The sequence below is a fragment of the Pelodiscus sinensis genome, chromosome 2, assembly GCF_052426305.1.
Source record: "Pelodiscus sinensis isolate ZL-2025 chromosome 2, ASM5242630v1, whole genome shotgun sequence".
In the NCBI taxonomy this organism is placed as follows: Eukaryota; Metazoa; Chordata; order Testudines; family Trionychidae; genus Pelodiscus; species Pelodiscus sinensis.
Window position 1 is genome coordinate 194,931,126 of NC_143053.1, and position 15,910 is coordinate 194,947,035.

Sequence of the window (15,910 nt, forward strand, 5' to 3'; positions counted from 1 at the left end):
ACCAGGGAGGGAGAAGAATTATTTAAGCTTAATACCAATGTGGACACAAGAACAAATGGATATAAGCTGGCTAGTAAGAAGTTTAGATTTGAAATTAGATGAAGGTTTCTAACCATTAGAGGAGTGAAGTTCTGGAACAGCCTTCCAAGGGAAGTAGTGGGGGCAAAAGACCTATCTGGCTTCAAGATTAAGCTATGGGTTTATGAAGGGGATGGTTTGATGAGATTACATGATCTTGGTAACTAATTGACCTTTCATTATCAGTGGTAAATAGGCCAATGGAGGAATGATAGGAGTTACTATAGAGAACTTTTCCTGGGTGTCTGGCTGGTGGGTCTTGCCCACATACTCAGGTTTCAGCTGATAGCCATATTTGGGGTCCGGCAGGAATTTTCCTCCAGGATAGATTGGCAGAGGCCCTGGAGGTTTTTTGCCTGCCTCTATAGCATGGGGCACAGATCATAGGTGGAGGATTCTCTGTATCTTGGGGTCTTTAAACTAGTTGAAGGCTTCAATATCTGAGATATAGGTGAGAAGATTATTCCAGGAGAGAGTGGGTGAGATTCTGTGGCCTGCACTGTGCAGGGGGTCAGACTAGATGATTATAATGGTCCCTTCTGACCTTAAAGTCTATGAGTTGTTTGATTAACTATAGATGCTAATTACGGACAAAATCTGTATTCCAGTGCACGGCCAGAGCAGTCAGATAATTTGCTGGTGACAGTCCATGGGATTTGGAATATTCCATACTGCAGGATGCAAGGCAAAAGGGGAATGGCTATAATAGTCTTCTCCCTGTCCTAGCACTTCAGGTTGAGAGTGGGAGTAAGAGGAGTCCATAATAAACCCTTCCCCAAGATTCCTTTTTCACTCCCTGATATGTGCACAATGCTGCAAAGCACTGCAGACACCTTCAACAAGTTTATGTAGTCCGTGGTCCCTCTCCCTGGCTCAGCAGAACTAATCAGATGTGTTGTGGACAAGCCAAAACAGTACGCATAGGATGCAGTAGTTGCATTCTGAAAGCACTGCAATATTTCCCCCCTAGTTTTGGAAACCTATAAAACAAATTTTAAAAGTCAAGAAAACTATGAACTTGGCTGTTTATAGGCTTTTGGTTCTATATCTGTTTTTTACTGAACCATATCTTTAGGCATGCCATCCACCTGTCCCAAACCAAAATGAGGGTATTGCTTTGCTAGCTCATCACAATACAGAATGTCAGCAAATCAAGAATTTTTATTTTAAATGTTTTACATTTTGGCCCACTCTCTGGTGCAGTTCTCAGAACACCGCTAAATACAATTGACAGTATAACACACATCAAATCAAGTACATTGTTTTTTCATGTATGAAAGGAACACAAAAATCATGTGGCATACACGAGCAGCATTTGCTACTGCCTTTTGACACTGCAGCCTTTTATAAATCACACTTAATTTTGTAAAGAACAGTTAATTGTTTAAAAATATTTATGTTTAGCAGGAAAACATGATTCTTTGACAAGCCAATAAATAACAAGTGCACAGGAAGTCTCTATAGATACAGTCAAGTTGTTTAAGTTCAAATACACAAAATACCCAAACAGTTACACTGGCCAGGTGAAATACGTTTCTCACCAAGAGAAGATTGCTTTACACACACACTCATGTTCATATGCTTCATGAAGCCCAACTCTTGGCACAGAAAGAAACTAGTTGTAAGGATGGGTAGATGTCTCAAAAAAGGTTTTGGAGAGCTTAATGTGAATAACATTATTTTTCAATAAAGTTTCTAAAACTTAACAGAATGGTTACTAGCAAATATTAAACAAACTTCAGTGTACATATTATATGAACAAACAGATGTTGACTTTCAAGATTTAGTGACAAATATTGACTGAAACATCTTTGTACTCATCAAAATCTCTCATTTTTATTAATGTAGGAAAGTACCCATCATGTAGCCTCTGCATACCTAACAATATTTAAAATGTATATACTTAACTTGATCATTGTCATCACTGAGACTCATTTACTATTACACTACATACCATAACACTACATACCATAATTACATGTCCAGCTCAGCTTATGGTTCCATGAATTCAAGCAAATAGTTGGGAAGCAAGTTGTAAAATTAAGGACCCCTAAACTAAAAATGCCCTGACAATTAATGTATGCTATTCAATAAAATATCCTTCATATTGTTGAATAAAATGTTTATTTTGACATTGATTAATTTCTTCCCACTGCCGGTCTTGCGAAGTACATTTGCTAGGCTCAGGCAAGTTTGATTTAAAACTTTGAATGATGAACATAGGCAATACATTGGTTCATCTTTATCAAAGAACTGTCCCTAAAGCCTAGTGGGGGTTCTCTAGCCAACTCCAAGCACAGCAGTGTTTTAGTGTTTAAGATGTCACCACTTATGGCATAGAGAGCCATTCATGTGCTTAGGACTTGGCATGTAAGTGAGAAAAAAGCTGAATTTCCAGTATTTCTTCTCCTCTTCCAAACCCAGTTATGAAATTCTAGTGACACACCTTGTGCCTTCTAGTTACATATTCAGACTAGTATTATCTAAATGAGTTTAAGTATCAGTTGAGAAATATATAAGTAGTTCTACAAACAGGGCTAGCAGAATCATGTGATTTAAAAAAAAAATGCATAAATGTAAATCTGTATCTATTCCACATGACGTTAAGTTGAAAGGGAGGCCAGTCATTTAAGCAGCTAAGATAGATCAGGCACCAAGTGAAGAGACACAGACATATCAGCACAACTTAATCCATTTCTTTGATAAAAGATTCAAATTGACAGCAGGCCGAGGAGGCACTCAGAACAAACGAATAGGAGTTGAATGTGTTTTGTTTATGAACCTGCAGCAGGTGGATCTATCTTCTTTCAGCAGAAGATTGAAGAGGCAGTCTGCAAGATGCGACTGTCTTTCTAAGCAAATCAGAAGCATGTTCTGTAGTAGAGATGTTGACCAAAAGGAGGTTATTGTTTGGGGCTGTTGATGGACCAAGGAGATGTATAGAATCAAGGAAAGGAAATATGGTTCTCTTGGAAAAGAATGATTAGTGGAAACTAACACCATTTGGAAGAGGAATAACTAACCTCCTTAAAGGAAAATGTTAGATCTCTCACTGAATGGGCTTTCCAGAGAGATATAATTCCAGTTGAGGTTAGTGTTCATCATCCCCACTTCAGAATAGCTGGTCCAATAAGATCACTCCAGCAGATTCCAGTATAGTAAAAGGACAACAGCAAAAGCTGAAATCCCAGTGAGAGTCACCTGAAGTCCCTTCCACTGATGCACTAGTAGGAAGAAAAAAAAATGCATGAGTTCTAATATTTAGTAGTTCATGTAGACCAGTCAGAGAAGGCTAAGCTATAGTAGATAACAATCCTTAGAACTGAACCTGTACTGTCCTGTTTATATGTTCAATACTCTTACTGGGAGTGGTCATTGTCTTACCACTTCATTAAGCTATCAAAACAGCTATGGATAAGTGTTGATATTGAATAATATGTTTGCACTAAGAGGTTTATGTGACGTTGCTTGGGTACTTCAGAGCAAGAAGCTGGGGATGTGGCAAGTCCAGGAGTCCAGGGCGCTCCCCTCCCCTCCCCCCAGGCCAGCTAGGACCATCTGCCAGCTGCAACCTGAAGCCAACTCATGTCAGCAGGGATTGCACAGCCCTCCCCCCTGGCTGTTCCCTGGGGCCAGCCTAGGGCTGCACTGGCTGGCTGGTGATTGCTTTCAGGGGATGGAGTACTTGCTGCCCACACTACGGTCATTCTGGGATATAACTGTGCCCTAAGCTTGCTGCCCCGTGTCATTAGTAAGTATAGCTGTCCCTGCTATCGCACCCTTCCCTTTCCATTTGATGAGAAAGGATCACATTACACACACATCCCATTGTCTTGGCACAACCAAACCCTGACTTTGCTTTAAGTTACAAAAAGAAGCCATATACCAAATTTGGTGATCCTAGATTTTACCATTTAGGAGGTGTTCTTGAACAAATGGACTCACAGATGTCTAGATGGACATACAGGTGCACACACTCTTAGATATATAGTACATTATTTCAGAAGTTCTAAACATGGTCAAAAAAGCCCAAGAGCAGCCATTTATTTTTAAGTATCAGAGGAGTAGCCGTTAGTCTGAATCTGCAAAAGCGGCGAGGAGTCCTATGGCACGTTATAGACTAACTGAAGTGTTGGAGCATAAGCTTTCATGGGCAAAGACCCACTTCGTCAGATGCATGTAGTGGAAAGTATAAATATGCTGGCCAGAATTAGGCTGGAGATGACGAGGTGGATCCAATCAAGGAGGATGAGGCCCACACTTCTAGTAGCTGATCTGGAGGTGTGAATTCCAAGAGAGGAGAAACTGCTTTTGTAGTTAGCGAGCCATTCACAGTTTTTGTTTAATCCAGAGTTGATTGTGTCAAACTTGAAGATGAACTGTAGCTCAGCAGTTTCTCTTTGAAAGACTGTGACTGGCTTGCTAACTACAAAAGCAGCTTCTCCTCTCTTGGAATTCACACCTCCAGATCAGCTACTAGAAGTGGGCCTCATCCTCCTTGATTGGATCCACCTCGTCATCTCCAGCCTGATTCTGGCCAGCATATTTATACTTCCCACTACATGCATCTGACGAAGTGGGTCTTTGCCCACGAAAGCTTATGCTCCAACACTTCAGTTAGTCTATAACGTGCCATAGGACTCCTCGCCGCATTTATTCTTAGATGCCAAAGGAAAAGCACAATGTGTTATTTTCAGTTTCTGGTATGCTGAGTTTAAATCAAATCACAGTGAGAGCAAGGAATCACAAAACAGATATCTTGAGCTAGTGTTTCTCTACTCTGGCCTCACTCGTACTTTAGGATCTGGGAAAAGAATCATATTTCTATTAGGCACAAATTGCTTGGGAATGATTCAAGCAATTCATTTGATTCAGGATCAGCTTGCACATTACTGAGGCTGTGTCTGCATGGGCAAGATTTTGCACAAAAGCGACTGCTTTTGCGCAAAATCTTGCTGCCTGTCTACACTGGCCGTGAGTATTTGCGCAAGAACACTGATGTTCTACTGTATGAAATCAGTGGTTCTTGCACAACTACTCTGACGCTCCCGCTCAGGGATAAGTCCTCTTGCGCAAGTGTTCTTGCGCAAGAGGCCAGTGTAGACAGGTAACATCAATATCTTGAGCACGAAAGCCCGATGGCTAAAATGGCTATCAGAGCTTTCTTGCGCAAGAGAGCGTCTACACTGGCACGGATGCTTTTGCACAAAAGCAAATCTTTTGCACAAAGGCACATGCCAGTATAGATGCTCTCTTGCGCAAATACTTTTAAGGGAAAAACTTTTTCGTTAAAAGTATTTGTGCAAAATCATGCCAGTGGAGACGCAGCCTGAGAGTTGTTCTTTGAGAGAAATTTGCTTAGCAGTACTATGGAGCGATGTTTGGACTTAAAATTATACTGAACATCTATAATGCTGGATAGCGTGGCCTTCTTTATAATCCAGAGTTCAACTTGTATCTTGAGTATACTTATAAATTAAGATATTTCTTATGACTTTTGATGGTCTCATTTCAGGATCCTGCCAGTGAAAAAATATTTTACTGCTCCCAAAATCTATGTGGATGCTAATAACCAGATGCTACCGTCAGACCAACCTTGATTGTATTTATATATCCCGTTAAGCAGCTGACAATGGCGTCTTCACTGAGGATCTGCTGGTTTCTCTTGCACATACAGACATCTGTAAATCAGTATGTCCTTCAGATTTATTATAGTAGAACCCCAAAATAGGGCATGTCTGACCAAAAATGGGTGGAGATGGCAAAAACAGTGTCTGACACAGGAAGAAATAGCAATATTTTTGTTAATGCCAGTTATCTTGAAAACTTTATACCCACAATTCCCTTTAGAAGTTTGGTCAATAGGAAACTCTGAATACTTATATATTTTTAATATCTATATGAAAAAAATCTAACACCCAGGAAGGGCTATCATATGGATTTGTGACACTCCCTGGAAGACTCTGAATCCATAAACTAATGAATGGATTAAGATAGGATTCATATGCCATTTTAATCTGTGGCAGATCTTATTCTAATAACATTCATGTTACTTAAACAGAACTGCTCCTGTTTCCCTAGCATCACTCTGACATTTCAAAAGATAATATAGCTCTCAACATTAGTAAACTGATAAATATATATGAACACTGACTTGCAGAGTCTCTTCTGAAACCTGCAGATTTCAGGGATGAGCAAGAGGAGAAGAACTTTCTGTTCATTCTTATATGAAAGCAAACAGAGAATGGACATTGCTTATACATACCGTGAGAGGAAATTTCTGTTTGTCAGTTAAATGAAAGTTATATTGTACACCTGCTTTTCAGGCATGCCATCTGTGCTCTGTCATACTGTAAAATAGTAGTATGATGGCACAGTCTCATCATGATAGCAGTCAAAAAGCATGTGATATGTTCTCGTTTCACTGATATGAAAGAAAGCTCTGTGAAACTCGCTGCGGACCTGTATGTTTTTCAGTGTTGTGAAACATTGTAAACATTTATGCTGAAAACATTGAAGGAGCCCTAACATATTATATATTTAAAGTCAATAGATACCTCTTGTTGCCTACAGATTAGCAACATTATGCTAGCCATAATATTGTACTGCAGTCAAAGGCCATTATATTGTTTAAAATAATCCAACATAGAGCAATCTTTCATTACAAGATCAAGTGTGCTTTGGATCATGTTTTCCCCACACCTGGGTCTTCTCTTTTCAGGTACAGGGAATCTCCGCTATATGTCCAAGGTATGTTGAGAAAAGTGGATGAGTAGACAAAGGACTTAAAGCAGGGAATTTTTTTCCCACGACTGACTTCTGTTTGCACAAATTGGTTTTTTTGTTTGAGAGATAGAAGAGCAGGGATCTAGAGGACTTGAAACAGAAGAGTTCCTACAAGAGTCAACAATGCTAGTGCAGAACCAACATATACCGGGGAGACTTATAGCAGGAATGCCCTGTAACAGAATCACTAAGGAACCCTTTCTGTATTTTGAACCCATATTGAAGAAACAAACAAAATACAGTCCAAAGAAAAACAAAACACAGTCCAACATACAGGGCAGCTTGTTTATTAACCATTTTCATGGCCCTGCATGGCCACATTTAAGGTTGAGATCCATGTTCTCGGAAGCGTAGGCTCTGGGAGAAATTCTATTTCATTTATTTCTGTAATTTTGATGTCAATTGTTTTCTTGTGTTCAGAGAGAACTCTCTGGTTATGGAATTTGGGTCCTGCTGCAAAAATCAGATATCACCATGTTTCTGGAAAAGGTGAGTAGTTGTCACCTGTGAAATAAAAAGATAAGCATTTTGTGAGGGGATCCACTCACCACCGTAGCGGGGGTCTGCCGTCTGCCTCCGGAATCAGCTCCTTCTGCTGGCAGAGTACCTTCCCTCTGGTGGGGGTTCCCCTCTTTCCTCCAGGCCGTGTCGTCCTCTTCACCACACTGCCCTTCGGCAGTGCCCAAGTCCGTCTCTGAGCCCCCCTTCCAGGGGTTGTTGTTTATCTACCGGGCCATTATGCAGGCCCTGCAGTCTGGGGGTTTGTTTGGCTCGAGCTCCAGCTCGAGCTCGAGCTCGAGCTCGAGCTCGAGCTCGAGCTCGAGCTCCAGCTCGAGCTCGAGCTCCAGCTCGAGCTCGAGCTCCAGCTCGAGCTCGAGCTCGAGCTCCAGCTCGAGCTCCAGCTCCAGCTCCAGCTCCAGCTCCAGCTCCAGCTCCAGCTCCAGCTCCAGCTCCAGCTCGAGCTCCAGCTCCAGCTCGAGCTCCAGCTCGAGCTCCAGCTCCAGCTCCAGCTCCAGCTCCAGCTCCAGCTCCAGCTCCAGCTCCAGCTCCAGCTCCAGCTCCAGCTCCAGCGAGCCTCCTGCTTCCCCAGCAGCCAGGCCCTCACTGACCTTCCTCCTGGGAGCTGCGGCCCAGGTTCTTATATAGCCCCCAGCTGGGCCCTCATCCCCTAATGCAGCCCCAGCTGGGGCTAAACTCCCCAGCCCTGCTTCAGGCTGGGGTTTGCCCTTAAAGGGCCAGTGCAGGGCGAACACCCTGTCACACTTTTACATTGCCTTTTGTTTTTATGCAAATATCTGTTTCTAAAACAACAAAAAGATTATATGCATATAACTCTAGAAATGTCTTGTAAAGTAATATTTTCCATGAATCATCTTTTGGTATTTAGGAGGCAGTGTTGTCTTTATACAGGATTAGGAGGAACCACTAACTCCTGAGTTCTAGACCCATCTCAATATCTAACTCAATGTGTGGCCTCAGGCAAATTGCTTAATCAATCTTCTTTCTTCCTTCTCCCACCTGTAAATTGGGGATAATATCACTTACTGAAATAGCTCACTGGGGAGTTGAGAATTAATTATTTATCATGACTTTGAAAAAGCGAAACACTATATTTTATTAAGAACCATTGACCAGCAAGTTAAAAGTGACTGATATAAGCAAAGCAAAATATTTGACAAGAGAAAATATGCCACACTCTGAATGCTAGGAGCTCATCTGGTAGGCAGCTCCAAGAAGTGTTTAAATGGACATGTGTGAAGGGTTCTTTGCTTCAACACGCTATTTTTCTGTAATGCCTAAAATTGTTAACAAGTCTAAAATTGTGTTGGGATAGCATAGTCACAGGCAGAGAAGTCTGAATATGCTTTAAAAAGCTAGATATTCTTAGATAGGAAGGCCAGAACTGGGCAGAGCCTTCAGCATTTCTATTTAACAAAAGCCAGAGTTTGATACTCTTGGAAAGGGAATGACATTACTTGAAGGCTCAGCTAGTAGGCCAAATTCATCCTTGTAACTCCACTGAAGTCACACCAGGGCTGATTTTGCCCCAACACGTCTTATAGGCATGGGAATGTCCTAAAAGAGTTCTCCCTGCTGGCAAGGTCAATATTATTCATTATTATTTTATTACTATCATGTGACATTTGGGCTTCAGAAATTCTCTGTGGATTAATAATTATTCAAAAATTGTGCCACAAAGGAGCAGCTTTTCATGCCAATAAACACAGTAGAATAGCAATGACTTATTAATGAACGGTGTATCAGCTTAACAATGTCAAGGTTTCTTATTTCAAAATGCATATAAAACTGTCTAGAGGATTTTCATTTGCTCTAGGAACTGAGATATCAAATCTGCTGAAGACTGAAGAATGTGACTGAATTGATATTCAGTATCCCTAATGTTCATAAGCTTCTAGAGGAAAAGAAACGAACAGTCTTGGCTTTCAGGAAAAACTGAATTCGCTGCCAGGTTCACTTTCCAGGAACTTTACTTACAAACTGTGCAGCAACTAAGGAAGGACTGCAAGTCTAAAGGCTCTCCAAGTGGTAATAACACTAATGAAGAAAAGTCAGAAATACAATTATTTAAGGGCACTTTTGGCAAGATAAAGCATGCTATGAAAGAACTACAGAATTAAGGGCAGCTTCTAAAAAGCACAGAGACACAGAATAAGTAGCTCCAGCTAGTTACAAACTGACACCGTGCATGAGTCTGACAAGTGGAATGGTTGCAAAAACAAACACACATCCACACAAACTAAAAAATCCAACACCCCCCCCTCCTCCTTTATCTAAAGTCAATACAAGTTGCCTGCTGTCATATTCAATACAGATTGCAGAGTCACTTCACCGTGCACACACTTTCCATTAACTTTATCTGCGCCAGCTTGTTCTTTCCCCACCCCGGGTCTCGGCGGCCGGGGCAGAGGATCGCGCACGCGGCCCATCTGGAAAGAGGGAGGGAGCCCTGAGCTTTCCCATCTTCTCCGGTCCCAATTGCGATCTGACCCTTAAAATATTGATCACCTTTGTCAGATCCTTTTCGGAAACTCCCCTGCTCGCTCATCCTTTCACTCGCACGAAGCCAGCAGCAGCTGACAGCCAAGCATGTGGGGGTATAAATATTGAAATAAATGAGTCGGAGGGAGGGGGGAGGGAAGGAAAAAGAGAGTGTGTGTGTGTACGCGCGTGGGGGGGGGGGGGTGATCGGTGCTCCTGTGAGGGGCGCTGCTCTCCAGGAGCGGATGGGAGGGAAGGGGGGGGGAGGCAAGATAATAGCATTAAAAACAACAACCAGCAGCAGCCCAACAACAACAGTGATTAGCTCCTACCCATCGCACAGGGGCTGGGAGGGGATTATCTGTCTCTCACCTGACTTCCTCCTCCACCGCGAGCCGGGGGGAGGCAGAGACACGCGCGCACACAAACCACTCTCCCCAACTCAGCCCCAAAACACACCGGCCAGAAGAAGGGGACCGAGCAAGCGCCAGACGCACACCCGGCTCCCGCGGCTGCGGCTCCCGGCTCCGCTCTACGCCGGCGCTCAGCCTCTCCCCGCCCTAGCCCGGCTCTGCCGCCACCGCGCACCCGGGGAGGGCAGCAGCAGCAGCAGCCGCCGCGGCTCAGCTCGGCTCCGGCACAGGCGCGAGCAGCGTCCGCCAGGGGGAGAGAGGCAGCGAGACACGGCGCACGGGTGCGGAGCCTCCGGCCGAGCTCCGCTCGCTCGCTGGAGCCTGCGCCCGGCGTCCTTCCCCGCCCAAGGGCTCCAGAGAGAGGAAGCCGGGCACACGCCGGCCCCGCGCTGGTACCTTGTTGCCGACCCCGGCTGCTCCTGAGGAGCTGCTCGGCAACGGGGGCGGGCGGGCGTGCGTGGCTCCCCCCCTCCGCCTCTCCGTCCTCTAGACGCCCACTCCCGATGGGGGAACAGACAACTTGAACTTCAGCGCGATTAACTTCGCCGCCGCCTGGGAAGCTGAAGGTGTCGCCCAGCCTCGCCCGCGGCGCTCTCATGAGTGAGTAGGTCTCTTTTCCTCCTTCTCTGGTTTCCCGCCCCCCCCCCCCCCAGCGCGCCTCGGGTCTTTTATTAAGTCACGTTGTGGGTCGGAGCACTGCTCGGGAGCGTGGAGGGGAAGCCCTTCCCGAGCCGGGCTCCACACACCTGCTGCCTTGGCAGGGCTGCGTGCCATAAACGCGGGGTGTGCGTGGGGGCGGGGGGAGTCTTGCCTCGGCTCCGGCTGCTGAACCCCTGCGGAGGGGCAGAGCCGAAGTCACTGGCCCGGTAGCCCCCTTCCCCTAAAGGCAAGTTCCCTGAAAGTTTGGCAAACTTCCCCCCACGTTCCCCTGAGAACGCGCTGGGCTCGGGAGGTGCCAGCCGCCTTGGCGACAGGTTGCCTGGGTTTGGCGCGCTGCGAAGATGCATTTGTTAAACGTGCGTGGGCTGGGTTGTGTTGAGGGGCACTTGGCCGACGTGTTTAACCTGAAACGCAAAGTTGTTGAAGACCGTGTGTTGCGAGGCTTCATGGGGGAAGGGGGAGGAGAGAGGCGGAAAAGATCAACTTTGGCAGTGATCTCTGAGAGGGGAAGGTTTCTCCTCGCAGCACGCGTCGTGGCAGCTGGCGTGTCAGTGACCTTAGTGGTGAGGAAGCACAGTAAGCCCAGGTACGCTATCTCTTCTCCTCTGCACCTCCTTCCCCTGGCGTTCTCCATTTCAGATCTGGTTTGGTCCATGAAGAGGCAGCGAAGGGCCCACAGGGGAACAGGCACTTAGACAATCCCCCCTAAGTTGGTAGTTTTAAGTACGTTAGCCAAAGCGTCCCACCGAGATACTGCCAAAGTTTAAAAGACCCCAGAGCCTCATTTGAAACGACGTTTTGCAATCTATATAAGGTTCATTTAGTTCAAAGGAAAATAATTCAAATCAAGTATTTTATACCTTAGATATTTTTAAAAGTCCAACAGAAAACTTCCTCTAATAATCACATTTTTGGTGAAATCTTTGATTAGTTCTAGGGTGAAGAACCAATGACAGACACCTGCAAGTTTCCAAGTTTTATACTGCTAGTCCCAGAAATCTAAAGTGCTTAGGTTACTGACAGAGAAACCCTTATTATCCCATTGAAAACTTGGGTTAAAATATTTTACAACAGCTTTTCACCCAAAATGAAGAAAAAAATGGAAAAAGCCAATAATCAGTTTTATTCAGTCAAACCTAATGTAATTGTCCTATGGAAATAATTCACAATTTCAGATTCAACAGCTCTAAGGTTCTAGTAGTAGACAGTACTAGGGTTAGCAGCAGGATTTAGCAGCAGCCCTTTATTTCTACTTCATATCATTTGGTATAGTACATTAGTATATATTTGTCTGCTTCAGTCTGCTGGCAAACATTAGCATTCAAGCTTACATTTTTGACAAATGTGCAGACAGGAATAGCATGAATAAGCATCTTAAATATTAACAACCTAAGCATCTGTTGTGAAACAAATTTAATATATTTACTCTGTTTTTCTCACATTGTTAGAAAAGGTTACAATAAGTGTAAAATTGTAATGTTAGTTAATACAGGGATTGGATTGGATATTTCCCTATCTCTTCAAGTCTTTCAAGCAATCACCAGATATAACGATATTAATTCTGGTGCATTATTTTATAAAGAAAGTTGAACTGTATGCATACTGTGTAAAGACTTGAATATAGTACAGTGGCTGTAATGTGCATCGTATACACTTACAGTGTTAATATTATGTATACACTTTATATACACATTTCCTATTTCAGATTTTAATATCTCCCTTATCAAGTGGAAATATTTTATACACAAATGTGTAAACATGTACAGTAAAAAGTGAATGTAAAAAGATAGCGTATGTATGCATACATATGTTTTGTGTATATACATATCAATTGATAGCCCACATACATTACAAGGCTCTATAACAAAAATAAAATCATTGTCTGCAGTTGTACCCCGTCCTGAATACCAACAGCTAATGTAAAAGAAACAACTGACTTCAAGGAATTCCTCTTTTCCCTGGAAAAACAGTAATCTAAGTAAAACAAGAACATAGAGGGAAGTCTCCAAAAAGCTTGTATAGTATTTTCTTTCTAGAATCAGTGCATTCCTCCTTTTCCCCACAAGTGCAAATGTGTAATAAATAATAGTTCTTTGTATGCAAAATGAGTTTACTGGGACAAAAATATTTAAGTGGAATGTTTTTTGTTCATGCATTTTTAAAAAGTTAGTTTCTTTTTTTATATTCTTTGTTCTTGAACTGTTAAATAGCTAAGTTACTCCACAAGCATTCCTCCTTGTCTTCTGTTCTTTTAACAAGACCTATCTAAGGATAAGTCCCCTTGATACTTATTTCTGAGAGAGAAATATAAAACAGGCAAAGTCAATCTGTGATTTGTTAATGGTACATGTTGATTTGCAGAGTAAGAAGAAAGAGAGAATCTCCCTAATTAGCCAAAGATTGTAATAATCATTTTTATCTGAACAGGTTACCGTTTGCAATGTAGGCCCATAAGGTCACCTGATAAGCACCTGTCCCTGTATTATTATAGAGATCTTGTGGTTACAAATAGTACTAAACTAAATACAAGGTGCTGTCTTCAAAGCACCATAATTCTCTAATACAAAATTCCAAAGGGATGTAGGCAGGTGTGCCCTTTCAAACCACAGAAGTTTTTCTCTGACATGTAATCAAGTCATAGATAACCACAACTTGTATTGCATTAATATTTTGGTTGGAGAAGGCATTACATGCATATTACTTCCATTTTTGCAATCATCAATTAGAGTTTAGCCTTATTATTTTTTGAAAAATCTAACTTGATCTGTTGAATTAAAGGAAAATTTGATTTCAGTCAGGTAATATATTTGTTGAACTATAGCTGTTTGCCAGTTTTGTAACTGAATATCATAAGACTAATGTGAAATCCTTGTTATGCTTTCTAGTTGTATTCCAGGACGGAGACAGATTACCAAGTTTTAATAATTTCATATATTGATCAATTTATTAATATTTTGTACCTAGACTACAGATAAATTGTTATAGATGATAACACAACATTCTAGGCTACTTAAATCTCTCTTAAAATTGGGAAAATGTGGTTTAACAAATGTTTCCAAGGGCTGTTCTGTTTTAGCATAGATACTACTGCGGAATTCTACCCCCCTGTTAATGCATACCTGCCATTGCTGTCTCTAGATATATTTATTAAATATCTAGTGAAACCACAACTTTCCTGTTAGAACAGTTTTAAACATAAAAGGAACATTTTAGTTTCTTTTTAATTTATGTTAATAGATGTAGAGTGTATATGCAATTTCCTTAGAAATCATTGCTTTTTCTAAAGCGGAAATTTTGTTGTTGGCGTTTTTTTTTTTTTTTTTTTTCAATGAGGGAACACCAGGAGAAAAAAACTGAAAGTGTAGGTAGTTCTATATATCATTTTAATTTTTTTTATTATACTAGGATGATGATTTGAAGTTTTCATTTGGAGCGGGATAATAAAATTACAGAAGAATTTTACTTTTTTCATTATTCAAACATACAGATACCAAAATGAATCTTTTTGGTAAAGTTGTTAGCATAGCATATTTCATAGAATTTTGACACTGATTTAATAGAAAAGCTACAAATCACTTAGCATGAGAGGACATATTTTTCTGTTAAAATGGAAGTTCTATTTTTGCCATAATGGGCATGAGGCTTTAGTAATCGGCTTCTCTTGTGGAGTGAACACTTTCTACTTAAAGCTATCATGCACCTACTGTTTATTTACACTGCATTAAACTGACAACACAGCAAATCGGAGGAAAAATATTACTTACTTTCCTGAAGTAAATACCAGTTTATAGGTTAGTGTATGTATTTATATTGCTCTCGCCACTAAATAATGGTTTTGTCTCCATTTTAATATCTACCTGTGGTGTTATCCATGGCAGCTGACTCTTCCTTGTTTGAAAAAGAAGTTTGTTGTCATTCCACACCATGAGGAACTTTTAAAAAAAATATGATTCCATCTTCTTTTCTGTGGCATGCAGAAGCCAGTTTTAAAGAAACAGTATTCAGTTTTATCTAGTGTTCCTAAGTTTTTTCAAACGGTGAAAACATTCCTTAAGAATATATGCCTACCAAAACACTGAGATTATATTTTCGGGCAACTGCAGTAAGGACAGGGACATTTTGTCAATAACTGAAAGACAGATGTTGTGCAACTTTTTCGCGATGCAATGTAATGCATTTTTAAACTTTATTTTTTCCAATGTTGCTGTACATTATTTAACAAAAAAACCAAACAAACCGATTTTCCAGTTTGATTGTTAAATAAGAACTTGTAGCATTTTTATGTAAATTGCACAAATTCTTAAAGTCTATTTCCTACCTCAGAAAAGCCCTTTATGTTATTTTAATCTTTGTTTCTGGCTGATAACATTAGTAAAAATAGCTTCCACTTTGAAGAGAGAGAGAGAATATAATGGCAGTCAGGACATTCCGCATAAAATCTTTGCCACTGAGGTTCAAAACAAGTTATAAACTTACTACATTTAATATTAAATTAAAAGTATACGTCCACTTCCATATGTGTGGTACTAACAACTCTAATTTTCATCAATAATGTACCACCATTTGTGATTGTTGCAACAAAAGGATATACAATGGCCATTTTTAAAAAGTATCTGTTGATCAACAGTTAGCATTTTTTGGTATCACATATAAGTAGTATCTGTTTACTGGTTAGAAAATGTTTACTTTTTTATCGTTTCTACAAGCCCTCCATCGGGGCCTTGTACAGATCACTGAAACACTGGATGAAATTCTGAACAAAGATTAAAGCTAGATTGTGGCCCATGTGTAGAATATTGATTCAGATCAGTTATACAAAGTGATTCTCCTTAAAATTATTCTAGTTTGATAACATACTTTTCATTCTTAAGTGCTGTTCTGAATAGTAAACGTCTTTTAAAACTTGTTGGGCCTAATTCTCTTCTCTTCTCTCATGTTGATGAAAATCAGGAGTAATGCAGTTTAAGGCAATG

General features: G+C 41.4%; 1 protein-coding gene and 1 long non-coding RNA gene across 4 annotated transcripts in view; one reads left to right on the forward strand and one right to left on the reverse strand.

The window, feature by feature from the left end:
- Positions 1 to 434: 434 nt before the first annotated feature.
- LOC106731783 (uncharacterized) lies at positions 435 to 10,809 on the reverse strand. Of its 2 annotated transcripts, none has more exons than XR_016348944.1 (5): positions 10,237 to 10,371; positions 9,892 to 9,959; positions 7,139 to 7,368; positions 5,674 to 5,852; positions 435 to 3,302 (listed from the first exon to the last, which is right to left on the reverse strand). It is a non-coding gene; the product is annotated as an uncharacterized LOC106731783 (long non-coding RNA). The 2 variants fall into 2 exon arrangements; XR_012901963.2 differs by lacking the exon at positions 10,237 to 10,371 and adding an exon at positions 10,674 to 10,809 and having other exon boundaries at positions 436 to 3,302.
- SATB1 (SATB homeobox 1) overlaps positions 10,743 to 15,910 on the forward strand; it is a 111,380-nt gene continuing 106,212 nt past the window's right edge. The window contains exon 1 of one of the 2 annotated variants that reach the window (XM_075922093.2): positions 10,743 to 10,877. Coding sequence is in view for 1 of the 2 variants with exons in the window: in XM_075922097.2 (XP_075778212.2) it covers positions 10,874 to 10,877 (4 nt within the window). In the remaining variant the exon portion in view is untranslated. The remainder of the gene's footprint in view (positions 10,878 to 15,910) is intronic. The other variant, XM_075922097.2, reaches the window with a different exon arrangement.